Source organism: Hemitrygon akajei, chromosome 1 (genome assembly GCF_048418815.1).
Source record: "Hemitrygon akajei chromosome 1, sHemAka1.3, whole genome shotgun sequence".
NCBI classification, from domain to species: domain Eukaryota; kingdom Metazoa; phylum Chordata; class Chondrichthyes; order Myliobatiformes; family Dasyatidae; genus Hemitrygon; species Hemitrygon akajei.
The window spans coordinates 113,049,569-113,066,429 of record NC_133124.1 but is presented as its reverse complement, the minus strand read 5'-3'; the positions used below and the strand labels follow the sequence as shown (position 1 = coordinate 113,066,429).

At 46.1% G+C, this 16,861-nt stretch overlaps 2 protein-coding genes across 4 annotated transcripts in view; one reads left to right on the top strand and one right to left on the bottom strand.

Annotated features, from left to right (window-relative positions):
- Positions 1–9,945, bottom strand: part of mtbp (MDM2 binding protein) — a 113,109-nt gene extending 103,164 nt beyond the window's left edge. For both annotated transcript variants that reach the window (XM_073050242.1, XM_073050249.1), the window contains exon 1: positions 9,331–9,945. In XM_073050242.1, the coding sequence (XP_072906343.1) occupies positions 9,331–9,400 (70 nt within the window). In that variant the 5' untranslated portion in view covers positions 9,401–9,945. The remainder of the gene's footprint in view (positions 1–9,330) is intronic.
- Positions 9,946–10,074: 129 nt separating this feature from the next.
- Positions 10,075–16,861, top strand: part of mrpl13 (mitochondrial ribosomal protein L13) — a 118,838-nt gene continuing 112,051 nt past the window's right edge. The window contains exon 1 of one of the 2 annotated variants that reach the window (XM_073050265.1): positions 10,075–10,236. In XM_073050265.1, the coding sequence (XP_072906366.1) occupies positions 10,210–10,236 (27 nt within the window). In that variant the 5' untranslated portion in view covers positions 10,075–10,209. The remainder of the gene's footprint in view (positions 10,237–16,861) is intronic. The other variant, XM_073050262.1, reaches the window with a different exon arrangement.

The following is a 16,861-nucleotide window of genomic DNA, read 5'->3' as shown; positions in this document are numbered from 1 at the left end:
CAGTCCAGTCTAGCTTCTCATCTAACTGTACTCCCAGATACTTGTAGGTCTTAACCTGCTCCACACATTCTCCATTAATGATCACTGGCTCCATATGAGGCCTAGATCTCCTAAAGTCCACCACCATCTCCTTGGTCTTGGTGATATTGAGACGCAGGTAGTTTGAGTTGCACCATATCACAAAGTCCTGTATCAGTTTCCTATACTCCTCCTCCTGTCCATTCCTGACACACCCCACTATGGCCGTGTCATCAGCGAACTTCTGCACATGGCAGGACTCCGAGTTATATTGGAAGTCTGATGTGTACAGGGTGAACTGGGCATACTTCCTGCAGATATAGGTGTCTGGGAGACTGATAGGTACTCATAAATCCCACATCTCACAGAAGGAACATTGAACTACCATCCTACATACCACACACAAACATGAGGAAATCTGCAGATGCTGGAAATTCAAGCAACACACACAAAATGCTGGAGGAACACAGCAGGTCAAGCAGCATCTATAGGGAGAAGTACAGTCGACGTTTCGGGCCGAGACCCTTCATCAGGACTAACTGAAAGAAGAGATAGTAAGAGATCTGAAAGTGGGAGGGGGAATCCGAAATGATAGGAGAAGACACGAGGGGGAGGGATGAAGCTAAGAGCAGGAAATTGATTGGCAAAAAGGATACATAGCTGGAGAAGGGAAAGGATTATGGGACGGGAGGCCTAGGGAGAAAGAAAGGGGGAGGGGAGCACCAGGGGGAGATGGAGAACAGGCAAGGAGTTATTGAGAGAGGGACAGAGAGAGATAAAAAGAGAGAGAGAAGGAAAAGGGGGGGGGGGAAAGAGGATTAAATAAATAAATAAGGGATGGGGTAAGAAGGGGAGGAGGGGCATTAATGGAAGTTAGAGATATCAATGTTCATGCCATCAGGTTGGAGGCTACCCAGATGGAATATAAGGTGTTGTTGGTGCAGCCTTCTATATACTGGTGAGACCTGACGCAGACTGGGAGACCGTTTCGCTGAACACCTACGCTCTGTCAGCCAGAGAAAGCAGGATCTCCCAGTGGCCACACATCTTAATTCCACGTCCCATTCTGATCTACTGTCAAGATGAAGCTACACTCAGGTTGGAGGAACAACACCTTATATACCGTTTGGGTAGCTTCCAACCTCATGGCATGAGCATTGATTTCTCTAACTTCCGTTAATGCCCCTCCTCCTCTTCTTACCCCATCCCTTATTTACTTATTCCCCCCTTTTTTCCTTGTTCTCTCTCTCTTTTTTCTCTCTGTCCTCTCACAATCACTCCTTTCCTGCTCTCCAGCTCCCTCTGGTGCTCCCCTCCCCCTTTCTTTCTCCCTTGGCCTCCCGTTCCATGTTCCTTTCCCTTCTGCAGCTATGTATTCCTTTTGCCAATCAACTTTCTAGCTCTTAGCTTTATCCCTCCCCCTCCTGTCTTCTCCTATCATTTCGGATCTCCCCCTCCCCCTCCCATTTTCAAATCTCTTATTATCTTTCCTTTCAGTTAGTCCTGACAAAGGATCTCGGCCCAAAACGTTGACAGTGCTTCTTCCTATAGATGCTGCCTGGCCTGCTGTGTTCCACCAGCATTTTGTGTGTGTTGCCTACATACCACACTGCCTGAACTACCATCCTGCATACAGTTGTTATGCCTCTAACTTCTCAAGCTTAAGTTCCAGCCTGCACCTGGTCACACTCAAGCCTGTTGAGCCAAACCCTGACTATTTTAACTATTCTAACATTGGTCCACTCCTACAATGACTGCTCTGCTTAAACCTCGCTTCTTTTTATTGCCCTCATTGATTAACCCTCATTACTATTTAAAACTGCCACATAAAGTGCACATGGAACTGTCTCCAACTCACTCAGCCATTTCCTGCTCCATAGACAAGCCTCGCTCACTTTTTAAACTAATGCGTAAAGTCCATAATGAACTGCAGTGGTTTAGGAAGTTCAGTAATATATGCAAAACAGACATTATGAGTATTAAGAAAAAATTATCAAAGTATCAGTATTCACATCTGAGATGATTGCTGCTATTTTAGCCTTGAATGGGTCGAAGAAGTATGTGCTGATTAAGTACTTCTATGCTCTGATTCGTTCTCGGTTTTGACATATTAAAACAGATATTTGAAATTGTAGGCCAGACATTCTTCCTGAGATTGGACAACATCAGTTGAGGCTACTCAGATGAAGCCTTGTGCATACTTTTCTTTTGGGTCCCTGCCCATGTTAGGGTTAAAGGAAACTTTACAAGAACACAAAAAACAGTCTCCAACTCACTCTGTAATCTCCCATCCTGCAGACAAGTCCCAACAGGCCCCACTCACTAATTAAAACAGGCATGCAAAGTCCACAAGGAACCATCTCCAACTCACTCTGCAATCTCCCACTCTGCAGATGGTACAAATTGTGCTATTCTCGTCTCCTTATCTTGCAAAGAATGACTTTCCCAAAGATGGAATGCGACAACCATTTATTTCTGTAGTTTCTGGAATGGAAGGATTGCCAAATAAGGAGATAGAGAGATGAGTTCTGTATAAGAGATGATAGCATTCAAATCTATAAATTTTTCCAGATCACATCAAGGCGGATGCAGGGACAGCACTTTCCCTGTCTGAAAAGCCTAAAACTAAGGGTTGTAGAATTAGAGGTCGTCTAATTGGGACTCAATCCGAGAAGAAATTTCATTCAAAGGGTAGTGAATCTTTGGAATTCTCTATCTCAGAGCTATGGAAGCTCAATCCTCAAGTTCATTTAAGATAAAGAACAGCAGATATCCCGTTAAGGAATCAAGAGATGTAGGGTTAGCGCAGGAAAATGGAGCTTAGGTACGAGTTATGACAAATCTTGATGAATGGTGGAGCTGAAGAAGTTATTGTCCCAAATGCTTCTAATTCTGAAGTTCTTATATTCATGTTTTGCTTCTTGCTCCTGCTCACAGACCCTCCAAATTATACAGCAAGTAAATTTGCCACGCAGGGGTGTCAAACTCATTTTAGGTCACAGGCCGGATTGAGCAAAATGCAGCTTCATGCGGGCCGGATCAGTCGGACGCGTGCGAACGCAGCTTTCGTTGCCTCCGTTTTTTCAGCCTGCTCGCATGTGTCTCAGTCTCTGCTATAACTACAAAGTGTTTCACTTTACAAATTCCGTTTCTTATGAAGAAGACTGCCGAGCAAGACTGCCGAATAAACACTAAAAACCCTGAAAACCTGGTACCTGAATAAACTCAGCATTAGCCATATCATACGCCATAGGCGCTTCGATTACCGGGGCCAGCTTTAATAGTAATTAAATATTATCTCGCGGGCCAAAGATAATTCCACCGCGGGCCGGATTTGGCCCGTGGGCCTTGAGTTTGACATATATGGCCTACTGACTCCATGCTGACCATCAAGCACCCATTTAAACTAATCATACATTTTATTCTTCCCACATTCCCATCAACTGACTCCAGATGGTACCATTTCCTACACACTAGGTAATTAACCTACTTACCATGCCATGCCTAACATGCCATATTTTTGCAGCTACAGGAGGTTTCAGAAGCTTGAAGTGTCATACAACCAGAATCAAGAACAGCTACCCCCTTCAACCATTCACAAACAAGAGAAAATCTGCAGATGCTGAAGATTCGAGCAACATTTTAGTCGACTGTACTTTTTTCCACAGATGCTGCCTGGCCTGCTGAGTTCCTCCAGCAATTTGTGTGTATCCCCTGAACCATACTTTTCTTGAACAAATTAGCAAAACATCAAACTCTACAGTTTATCACTTTGCACTAAAAAATTAAACTGTGTTCCTTCTTGCAAAAATTATGAATAATTTATGCTCAAGGCTGAACGTAGATGATGTTTGAAGCTGAAGACCCCTCTCCCCAGCATGCTGCTAGCTAATATCCAGGCCATTAGGAACAATGATGAAGAACTGACTGACCTACCAAACATAACTGAGGACTGCTGTGTGCTATTCAAATTGAGGGCAAGACAATTCACCAGAGGGAACATATGGCATCCTTGGGTAATGTTAGAGGTGGGGGGTTGGGGGGGGGGGTCCTGCTTCTTAATCACCCCCTCGTGGTGCTCAGACATGATGATTCTAGCAAGCTCCTGCTAACTCAGTTTAGGATATCTAAAGATAAAGTGTTAACTCGATAAATAGACCAGCTCCACAGGAGTTCATTTTAGCCATCCTGATCACAATCTACATCTTATCTGAAACATGATGCCTGCACTCAACAAATAATACTCTGTGGTCGCTAGACTTGAAATAGGATACCCAGGGGCCCTTTACATTATTGTCGGTGACTTCAATCAGGCCAACTGTAAGAATGTACTCCCAAAATTCTACCAGCATATCTCCTGTCCCACCGTTGAGCATTGCCTTATAGAAATGTGTAGTCCAGTGAGACCCAACCACCAGTCATATCGGTCAATGGAGTAGCGCTGAGATGTTCTGGCTCTTTCACGTACTTCAGAAACGCTGTGACCAACACCAACTCATCAGATCTGGAAGTTGAGAGAATTCAATCAGCTACAAAAGTCCTGATGAAGGGTCTCGGCCCGAAACGTCAACAGTGTTTCTCCTTATAGATGAGATGCTGCCTGGCCTGCTGCGTTCCACCAGCTTTTTGTGTGTGTTGTTTGAATTTCCAGCATCTGCAGATTTCCTCGTGTTTACAAAAGTCTTTGATGCTTTGCAGAAGTGACTTTGGTCTCGCCACAACATTAAAATGGCAACTGAGGTCAAAGTGTATAACACAGCTGTTTTACCATCTCTGCTTTATTCAACTGAAACGATGTCATTGTGTCGGAAGCACATCAAGAAATTGACCATGACACAACTCAGGCATTTACGCCAAATATTACACATCAAGTGGCAAGAGAGGGTACCAGATGTGGAGGTGCTCAAACTTGCTGGGACAGTCAGCGCAGAATCGCTCATCACAGCTTCTCAGCTGCATTGGACTGGTCACGTCACAAGAACGAGCGATGATTGTTTACCCAAAGCTGTTTTCTAGGTGAGCTACATGAAGGAAAGAGGAAGCATGGTGGTCAGAAGCTGCGCTACAAAGATGTGCTCAAGCACCAACACTGACATGGATGTTAACACCTGGGAGAAAGATATTTGGACAGAAGTTGGCGCTGCATTGTCAAGAAGTCAATCCCAGCTATCGAGGAGAGAAGGCAGAAGAAACACGAAGCAGGTCATGAACACAGACATTTGGTGCTAGATTAGTCAAATCACAAATGCAACCAATGTGGGAGATAGTGCCGATCCAACGCTGGTCTTGTGGCCCATAAACGTGCCTGCAGAGACTAAACTCTCAGCACAGTCAACATCGAAATCGATAGACAGCCGAAGAAAAAGATAGAAACATTAAAGATGTGTCACATCCACCCATCTATACTTTGGTAAGTCAGGCTGTGTTACTGGTCCCTGCATACAAAGACAAGCTGAAATGGAAGGATCCAGTACAGGAAACCATACAATGCTAGCCTCACGAAACCAGTGAGCTTCTATGTGACTGCTTTCAGTGAGTAGACTGGTGAATGTTCAAAGATTCAGTGCTCAGCCTGGTTAAGTATGTAACCATCATCAGGGGCTTTATCAGCTGCTATGTTAAGGACTGTGTACCAGAAGACAATCTAAGCGCAGCCAAACCAGAAACCATGGTTGAACAGGGAGAGCCGCTCCCCACTTTAGCCTAGGTCTGCAGCATTGAAATCAAGTGACGCTGACCTCTACAAGAAATCAGGATACGAACTCTGTAAAGCCACAGGAGATGCCAAGAGACAACACCAGCCCTATACTCATCTCTGAAACATCTGGACAGTAAAGACACATCTGTCAGACTATTGTCAATTGACTACAGCTCTGCCTGCAATTCCAAGCAAACTTATCACCAAACTCTGAATCCTGCAAGTCAACACCTCCTGTTTCAACTGGATCCTGGACTGAATCTGCTCTAACACCATCTACAAATCTACAAATAATACCACCATATTGGGCCCTATCTCAAATAATGCATCGCAGTACAGGAAGGAGATTGACAGCTTCGTGCCATGGTGTCATGACAACAATCTTCCCCTCACTGTCAATGAAAGAGCTAATCATTGACTTCAGGAAGGGGAGCAGAGCACATGTTCTGTTCTACATCAATGTTCCAAGGAGTGAATATCACCAATAGCCTGCCCTGGTCCAACCACGTAGACTCCAGTCATGAAAGCTCACTGAAGCATCTACCGGTACTTTCTCAGGAGGATAAAGCAATTTAGCATATCCTCATCAACCCTTACCAATTTTCATTGCTGTATCTAATTTGGTCCACTGTCTCGTGTGCGTGACCGGATAAAACTGCAGAGTGTTGTAGACTCAGCTCAGGACATCATGGAAATTAGCCTCCCTTCCATGCAGTTTGTCTATACTTTGTGCTGCCACTGTAAAGTAGCCAACATAATCAAAGAGCCCACCCCCTGGACATTCTTTGTTCTCCCCTCTTCCATTGGGCAAAAGATACAAAGGTCTGAAAGCAGGTACCAAGAAGCTCAAGGTCAGCTTCTACTCTGCTGTTATAATACTGTCATATGATTGCTATAACTAGTAAGATAAGATGGACTCCAAGCATCACAGTCTACCTCGTTATGATCTTCCACCTTATTGTTTATCTACACAGCACTTGCCCTGTAGCTGTTCTGCATTCTGTTTCTACTTCAATGCTTGAAACAAAGTAGAATGCTTTGATCTGTATGAACAGTATACAAGAGAAGCTTCTCACTGTATCTCAGTACACGTGATAATAATAAACCACCTCATGTTTTTCGAAAGGCTACTTAAATGACGTTAAGTGCCTGTGATGCTGCTGCAAGTGTACATATATATTTGCATTGAGACATTTGAGGAAGAAGAAGAATAAAGCCTTTAACTCTGAATGAAGTCATCGGGACACTGTCAGGATGGCGTTTTTTTTAGTAGGCCTTCTAACTTTTACAAGGCCAAGTTGCTAGCTCGAAGCATGAAAGGGAGCCAGCTGGATTCGAACTTGGGAGCCTTCGCTCCAAAGTCCAGCGCTGATGCCACTATGCCACCAGCCAGCTGAGGCATTTGCACCTACGACAAAAAACTCACCTTCTCCTGACTACCTCCATTTCTTTGGGATTTGGGAGGAAATTGGACAACCCAGGCAAAATCCAACACAGTTACAAGGAGAACGTGCAAGCTCAAACACACGGCACTAGAGATCTACATTGACCCCAGGGTCACAGGAGCTGTGAGAGAGTAACTCTAAAGAGAAGCAATTGTGTCATTGCGCCGCTCACTATGCTGTAGAAAATTCGGATAAAGGCAGCAGTTGGAATAATTGCACTGTTCATCACTGGTAACCTAAGCATCAGTGCATAATTCTGTCTTTATATTCCAAGACAGCGCAGAAACAGCGAGCCGTTTTGGCAGACATGTTTTAGTTGATCCATCTTTAGTTCATAAAATTACAGTCTCTGAGCAGGCATTTCATATTTAAGTTGGTCTCATTATATTTTAATTTCTAAAAGATCACTGAACAATTTCTCATTTCTCTCCAAACTAAATAAAAATATTTTCATTGATATAGTAACTAGAAAACCCACTTAATTCACAAAATATATAATTTCCTATTAGCAAAGTCAATCATTATACAGTGGATTCCAGTTAAATGAGCCATCAATTAATTTGGGCAGACATTTATTTAAGACAACTCTTAAAGAACAAACACTAATTGAGAAAATAACATTATTTGGGACACTACACCGCTTAAGTTGGGCAGCAGACTGTTGCTGAATAGGTTCTAACCAGTGTCAGTCCCATGCACTTGTGTGGCTGTTCGATATGACAATGTGCCTAGAGTGAACTGTTTTTAATATTGGATGTGTTTGTGTTCAAAAAGCAGTGATTTTTGTCACTGATACTTGTTAGAAATAAGCTGTAGAACAATTCAGAACAATTTTGCTCACTGTGGTCTCAAGTATTCAGGCTTGGAGATGCCAGAAATGATTGGAAATGGGAAATTTCACTGTCTCAACAAGTTAGGTACAGCAAAGAATTTGAAGGTATCGACAATCATCTTGAATGTTACAGTAAAAATGAAGATTTGGAGGATGCGACCGCTGATAGCACTGTATGAAGGCAGTCCTTGCACTAGGTGTCAGCACTGATTTGGTTTATTACATACACTGGATGAATTTCTCCAGCAATAACTATTAGGAACTAATGCAGTTTTATAGTTCTGTAGTGCTATTGATAATCTCCTAATTTGTTCTGTATTTCATTTAAATACTTAATTTGTTACTCAGATTGTCTTTTTTATACGTTTTTAACTATTTCCATGAAACTTCGATTACCGTAATTGTGGCAGCTGCTTAATTGGGCCAAAACATACCGGTCCCAATTAACTGAAATCCACTGTATATCTGATATTACATAGTTACTATACTATCAAAATTCTTGATTGCTTGCAAACTCTCAGGAACATTCTCAATTGTGGTTCAAAATGAGTAGCCTTGACAGGTAACTGATCCATGGTCTTAAGTTCATTACCCATACCCAAAATACCCCTAGCTTTAAAATATATACAATTCAATACATCCACCCCATCTGCTCCTCAAGGTCATGGTACCTACTTTCTTCTCAATCCCGTCACTTTCTGACCTGGTGCTCTGGGTCCCGTCCCCCTGCCAAACTAGCTTAAACTCTCCCAAATAGCACAAACGAACTTTTGAGCCAGGATACTGGTTCCCTTAGAGTCAAATGCAATACGCCCTTCATACAGGTCACCCCTACCCCAGAAGAGGTTCCAATGATCAAAGAATCTGAAACCCTACCCACCCCCTCTGTGCCAGATCCTTACCCATTTATTAACTTTTTCTATCTTCCTATTCCTGTCCTGACTATCACATGGCACCAGGAGTAATCCAGGATTGCTATCTTTGAGGTCCTGCTTTTCAGCTTCTTTTTTTTCCTCGCTCTCTACTTATTGCACAGGAGCTCTTCCCCCTTTCTGCCGATGTCAGTGGTGCTAATGTGCCACTCTTCCTCCTTAAGAATGTTCTGTAGCCTCTCTGAAACATCTTTGACCCTAGCTTTTGGGAGGCAACAAAGCATCTCTTTCATAACCATATAATCTACTGGTTTCCCCCATTGAGTCTCCTATCACTATTGCTCTGTATGACTTTACCTGCTGAGTGTCAGAGCTGGCCACATTGCCACTGACCTGGCTGCAACTGCCGTACCCCAGCAGTATCCAAAGGGGTTACTGATGGATCAACTTATAAATAAGACTCACCAACGAACTCTTCATCTTCACACTGCTCATCTCTATAATTCCAAACAGCTAATAGTACATATCGATCCATTGTCAGATTTGATAAGGATTGTTTGTTATAAAGTGAATGCACAAAGAATTTAAAAGTCCAGGTTTTATCATAGTGGTTTGACCATGTGTCATTCAATATCTTCTTAAGTTTCCCAGTTATATCCAAAAGATGCAGCAGTCTTCAATAAACCTTCTGATTTGATGACCAAGCTGAAGATTTCCTCTTGTCTCACAGTTGGAATGCGACCTTTCTGCAATAGCTCCTGTTCCAAGGTTGTTAAATTCCGAGACACTGACTCGCCCCAGAGCAAGGAGCTGCACCGTGGCAAAGAAATGACAAGTTTGCTAAATTCAGGGAGGGAGCGGTGGGGGTATTAGCTGAAGGAGCGGTGTGGAGAAAACAGGAGGGGGAACTCTAAGCTAAAGGACTAAACCCCCATCTGATCCTCTAATCCTGGCGGGGGAGGAGTTTGAAGAAAAGGTTTAATCGGCCCGTTGATCCTCAGGTCGAGGGGCGCAGAAAATCTGAGATAAAGAACCAAACGACCATTCACCGCCTCTACTCCCGCCGCGCGCTTTTCCCGTCCAGCCTCTGTGTCACCGCTAACCGGTCCGGCTGGACAACAAGGCGCCTCACCCGACCTCGCTGCTACACACGGAACAGGGATGTTAATTCAAGCAAAAGTCGGGAAAATACATTTCGGTCGAGAACCCCATTAAATATATCGGGTTCCTTTTCCGACCTGGAAATGTAATGATAAGGGCTTAAAATTGGAGAACGAAGACTTCCAGCGACGTTTCTTCCCCGGAAATGTTCGGGTGCTGCACAAGGAACAGCCTTCTAGCATCATGTCGAATTTCACCAAAACTGCGCAGGTGAGTATTGGGAATGGGAACGGGTAGAGTGGAGATGGAACAAAAGCAGAATGAGGGCAGGGCTGGGGGTGGCGGCGGCGGTGGCGGTGTGAGGAGACGAGAGGAGTTTGGGGGCAGAGGAGAGCAAGGGTGGGGAGAGGGGTGAGATAACAGAAGAGAGGGAGTACAAAAGGCGAGTATGAGATGAAGAGGAGAGAAGTGGAGGAGGTGGGGAACAAACAGAGTGTGAGGAAGGATACAGGATGAAATTAAAACCAGGAAGGTATGATAATGACAGGTACGACATGTGGTCTATGTAGGTACCAATGACATAGCTACGAAGAGTGAGTTTAGGGAGTTAGGTGCTAAGTTAAAAGGGAGAACCTTCAGGATTGTGATCTCAGGATTGCTTCTCGTGTCAGGTGCTAGTGAAGCCAGAAATAGGAAGATTATACTGTTTAAAACGTGACTAGGGAGTTGGTGTAGGAGGGAGGGCGTCAAATTTCTTGGGTCCTTGGGCTCTCTTCCAGGGAAGGTGGGACCTGTACAGAAGAGAAGGTTTGACCTGAACTGGATGGGAACCAATATCCTAGGGGGAAGGTTTGCTAGGCCTGCACGGGGTGTTGGGGAGTTTAAACTGGAGTTGCAGGGGGATGGGAGCCAGAGTACCTGAACAGATAGTGGTGAGGTTGTGGAGACTGATGTTGTTAAAACATCAGACAAAGTCAGGAATCAGAAGGTTGAGCACGGTGAGACTAATTCCCTGAGCTGCGTACATTTCAATGCAATAAATATGGTAGGAAAAGCAGATGACCTCAGCATGGATCGACACCTGGAATTATTATATTGTAGCCAATTAGGGAGACTTGGTTCCAAGAGGAGCAGGAGCTCAATATTCCAGGGTTCCATTGTTTTATACGCAACAGATCAGGAGGGATAAAAGGAGGAAGGGTGGCGATATAAGTCAGGGAAAATGTCACAGCAGTGTTCAATCAGGACTGATGAAAGACCTCATCTAGTGAGGCATTGTGGGTAGAACTGAGTAATAAGAAAGGTATGACCTTGTTAATGGGGTTGCATTACATACCACCCAAACACCTGAGGGATTTAGAGGAACAAATTTGTAGAGAGATCGCAAAGTTGCAAGAAATATAAGGTTTTAATGTAGGTAATGTTAACTTTCCACATATTGACTGGGACTCCCATACAGTAAAGGACTAGATGGGATAGAGTTTGTCAAATGTGTTCTGGAAAGTTTCCTTAATTAATGCATAGAAATCCCAACGAGACTATGAGATACTTTATCTATTAAGGAATGAGACTGCAGATGACATAAAATTTGTGAAGGGGAACACTTCGCAGCTAGTGACCGCTGTCTAATCTGCATGTTGAGATTGTAAATTAGAGGAAGTCCAATTTTGATGGTATCAGAAAGAATTTGGCAAGCGTGGATTGGGACAGGCTGTTTGCTGGCAAAGGTGCACGTGGTAACTGAGAGGCTTTCAAAAGGGAAATTTTGAGAGTACAGAGCTTGTCAGAATAAAAGGTAAAGATAACAGGTTTAGGGAGCCCTGGTTTTCAAGCGATTCTGGGGCCCTGGTTAAGGGAAAAAAGAGGAAAATAGCAGGTATAGGCAGATAGGAACAAATGAGGTGCTTATGCAGTCTAAGAAATGCAAGAGTAACATATAAGAAAGAAATCAAGAGGGCTAACAGAAGGCATGAGGTTGCCCTAGCAGACAAGGTGAAGGAGAATTCTAAGGGATTCTACTGATATGTTAAAGAGCAAAAAGATTGCAAGGGATAAAATTGGTCCTCTGGAAGATCAGAATGGTAATCCATGTGTGGAGCCAAAAGAGATGGAGGAGATCTTAACTGAATTTTTTGCATCTGTATTTACTCAAGAAATGGACAGAGTCCATAGAAATGAGGCAAAGAGGCATCAACTTCATAGTGACTTGTAAAATTATAGAGGAGGAGGTATTTGCTGTCTTGAGACAAATTAGGGTGGATAAATCCCCAGAGCCTGGCAAAGTGTTCCCTCGAACCCTGGTGGGAGGCAAGTGCAGAAATTGCCAGGGCCCTAGCAGATGTATTTAAATCATCCTTAGCGACTGGTGAGGTACCAGAGGATTGGAGGATAGCCAATGTTGTTCCACTGTTTAAGAAAGGCTCTAAACATGAACTAGGAAATTATAGACCAGTGATCTTGACATCAGTAGTGTTATTGGAAGGTATTCTAAGGGACTGGATATTTGAGTATCTGGTTAGACATGGACTAATTGAGGATAGTCAGCATGGCTTCATACATGGTAGCTCATGTGTTAACCAATCTTATGTAGAGTTTTTCAAAGAGGTTACCACAGGTGATGCCAACAGGCTCAATACACTGATTAGAAAGGCTGGCTCTGTTATAGAAGTCAGCTGGAGGTTGTGGTGGAACAAAGGACCCTACGGAAAATCCTGGCAATTCTGGCCCCCCGGCGTGCCACGTGGGCTGAACAGAGGAGCACTTTCAGTAATAGACTAAGATAACTGCGCTGCTCCAAAGAGCTCTATATGAGGTCGTTCTTACCCTCGGCTACCAGGCTCTATAATGAGTCAACCTATAATCAGGGGAGTGATCTTGTAATCTTTTCCTTGTAAATCTTGTAACTTATTTTCACTCTTTCTTTCTTGTCTTCTAATATTTGTATATCTGTGCACTTGTAATGCTACACTGAAATTTCCTTTGGATCAATAAAGTATCTCTCTATCTAAAGTTGATGAAGGCAAGGCAGTGCATGTTTTCTGTATGGATTTTGGCAAGACATTTGACAAAGTCCCACATGGGAGGTTGGTCAAGCAAGTTCAGACACTCGGCATTCAAGGTGAGGTATAAATTGGATTAGACCATATATAACCATATAACAATCACAGCACGGAAACAGGCCATTCCGGCCCTCCTAGTCCGTGCCGAACTCTTAATCTCTTAATTTGTGTGTGTTGTCTTCTACCACTCTCTGGATTCTCCCACAAAGCCAATTGGATTGTCAGGGGGCTGTGGAATCGCGCAGGCAGCAGAGCGCAGATGGACAGGGATAAGATTGTTCGCTGGTGCGAATTTGAAGGTGTACCAGTACAGTACGCATGCGTAGTGAGCGGAGTGGATTTTTGAGTTTCGGGAGACGCGGTAGTGCGGGGGTTAAGTTTAGTGAAGGGTATGGGGCAGGTAGAATTGGTAGCTAGACGGTGTGGTAAAGAGATGGAGTCTAGCTGGGTGTTGGTTAGTACGAGTGCTGACATCAGGACGTTGGAACTGCCGGCGACGGTCAGTGTACCGGGGGAGGAGGGGCCGTGGGGGCTCCACCCCTTCTCCGAGGATGAGGCGGAGGAGACATCGGAGGAGGAGCTAGAGCTAGAGGTGGACCCCAGAGAGGTGCCCAGCACTAGTAAAGGGAGGTTGGAGGAGGGAGTCGTGACTAGGCCCCGCCCCCCAGGTAGTGGGGAAGCCTCGGAGCTGGCAGCCGCACTTAACTCCCTGGTGGGAGTGGCCGAGAGGCCACGGCTGAAGCTGGGGGTGTTCTCCGGAGCCAAGCCTACTCCGGACGGGGAGGTGGACTATGAGACCTGGATCGAGCATGCGTCCTTGATGTTAGAGGAGTGGCCAGGCTCGGAGGAGTGAGGAGAGGCTGTTGAATGTGTTGGGCCGGCTTAATGAAGAAGGGTTGAAGCTTTCCCTGGACAAATGCCAGTTCTGCAAGTCGTCGGTTAGCTACGTTGGCCGTATCATTTCGTGAGAGGGAGTGGCTACTGATCCAACCAAGATAGAGGCCGTGACCACCTGGCCGAGACCCCAGAAAGTGGGTGCTTTGCGCTCATTTTTGGGGTTCTGTGGGTATTATCGGCGATTTGTGAAAGGATACGCCAAAGTGTGTCACCCGTTGACTCAGCTGTTGTGTGGCTATCCCCCGGTGGGAAAGAAAAGGACGGGAGACCAGAGGCAGGACACTGGAGGATACTGGAACCCGGCGGAACCTTTTGGCTCGAGATGGGATGATCAATGCAAAGAGGCGTTCCGATCTTTGAAAAGGGCACTGACCCAGGCCCAGGTGTTGGCTTTTGCCAAACCCCAGAAGCCATATGTGCTGCACACGGATGCCAGTCGAGAGGGTCTTGGGGCTGTTCTGTACCAGGAGCATGGCAAAGCATTGAGGCCGGTAGCCTTTGTCAGCCAAAGCTTGTCGCCATCGGAGAGAAACTATCCCACTCACAAGTTGGAGTTCCTGGCGCAGAAGTGGGTGGTGGTGGACAAGTTGGGCGATTACCTGTACGGAGCCAAGTTTGAGGTGCGAACGGATAACAATCCTCTCACTTATATTTTGACTTCGGCGAAGCTGGATGCCACAGGTCATTGGTGGCTGGCAGCCTTGTTGGTATATGATTTCAGCCTGAGGCACTGCCCAGGAAGCAAGAATGTCGATGCGGATGCTTTGTCACGTCGGGAGCCGGGGGAACAGGAGAGGGACGAGGAGTGGGAGAGTGTCCCTGCCCCTGGAGTGAAGGCGATGTGTCAGTTTGCTATCACCGTGAAGGCCGAGGGAAGAGGGAGGCTGGAACGAGCCGTGGACCATTTGGGGGGTTTTGACGATGCCATACCCCTAGCTTACTGTGACCTGACCGCACTGCGGACTAAACAGTTGCCAGAACTGAGTCCGGGGGAAGTGGCAGCTGCTCAGCAAAATGACCCGGGCATTGGTACAGTGTGGAGAGCGGTCGAGAGGGGGGATGTAGCGTTGGCTGAGAAGGCGAAACACCCATTCGTGCCTCTGTTATTGAAGGAGTGGTCTCAGTTAAAGTTAAAGAACCAAATCTTGTACCGGGTAACGGCGCCTCCGGACCAACCCCACTGTTGGCAACTGGTCCTGCCGGAGGAGTATCGGCAGGCTGTACTCCAGGCCTTACATGATGATTCTGGACACTTGGGGGTGGAAAAGACCTATGGATTACTCAAAGACCAGTTCTACTGGCCCCGGATGAGGGGGGAGGTCGAAGAATACTGTAGGGGCTGCAGTCGTTGCATCCGGAGGAAGACCCTGCCCGCGTTGGCAGCTCCACTGTCGCACTTGCAGAGTGCAGGACCTCTGGACCTGGTATGTATGGATTTTCTGTTGATCGAGCCTGACACCAGCAACACCGCGAATGTCTTAGTCATCACCGATCATTACACTCGCTATGCTCAGGCATTTCCCACTGAGGATCAGAAGGCGACGACAGTGGCGAAGGTGTTATGGGAGAAGTATTTTGTTCATTACGGCCTTCCCAGGCGAATCCATAGCGATCAGGGGCGGGACTTTGAGAGCCGCCTTATCCATGAATTACTGACTATGCTTGGGGTTGAGAAATCCAGGACTACCCCTTATCACCCACAGGGAGATCCGCAGCCAGAGAGGTTCAACCGGACCCTGTTGGATATGCTCGGGATGCTGGAGATTGGGCAGAAAAGCAGGTGGAGTCGTCATATTGGACAATTGGTTCACTGTTACAATTGTACTCGCAATGATGCTACAGGATATTCGCCCTATTATCTGATGTTCGGGCGGGAAGCGAGGTTGCCCATTGACTTGTGTTTTGGGGTTGAAGTGGGTGAATTACCCGGGAAGTCCCATCTAAAGTATGTGTCCGACATGAAGAGGGAGTTACAGCGGGCGTACGAGTTGGCCAAGGCGGCGGCTACCAAACAAAATCAGAGGAATAAGATGCGGTATGATCGAAAGGTGAAGTTTGTTCAATTATTGCCGGGCGACCGGGTCCTTTTACGGAATTTGGGACTCCCTGGTAAGCACAAGTTGGCAGACCGATGGGCGGCCAGCCCCTATGTAATAGAGAGCCAGATGCCGAACCTGCCAGTTTACTGGGTGAAACCTGAAGATGGGAAAGGGCCTATCAAGGTACTCCATCGGAATCACCTGCTGCCGCTGGGTCAAGCGGTGCAGGTGGATACGGAGCCAGAGTGGGAGGTTACGCCCAGTACAAGGACTCTGCGAGAACGCAGAGAAAGGGAAGAGCCTGCTGCTGAAGAGCGGGGACGGGTCCCTCGGCCGGAAATGGCTACTGATTCGGAAGAGGACGACTCAGATGAGTGGCCCCTGTTCCCATTCGCTGGTGCTCCAGTACCAGGAGAGGAGGCTCCTGGCCCTTCCCATACTGAATTGGGTGAGAGGAGGGAAGGTCTTGAGGGTCAGATGGAGAGGCAGCCAACATTGGTGGGAGAGAGGGTGGAGCCCGAGCGTGAGCCGGAGAGATCTCAGGTGAGGGAGGACCCCCGTGAGGAAGGGGATGAGGGTCTGTCAGGAAGACCTGGGGTGTCCGAGACAGTGGGTTCACAGGTGAAGAGGGAGCCCAGTGGGGCAGAAGGGGTATGGAGATCTCAGAGGATTAGGCGCCCCCCGGAGCGGTTGACATATGTGGTACCAGGAGAACCGAGTGTGATTTCTACTGCTCTGGGTAGTTATGTCACTGCTTTCTGCACCTGGGTTGGGTTTTGGGTGTTGCAAGAAGCTTTGGGGAACTCTAGTAATGCCATGAGGGCATGACATTTGCTGGTGGGGAGAGAATGTACAATGTCCTGTGTAACTAAAAAGGGCTTCTTTGGTTTGTTACGAGTA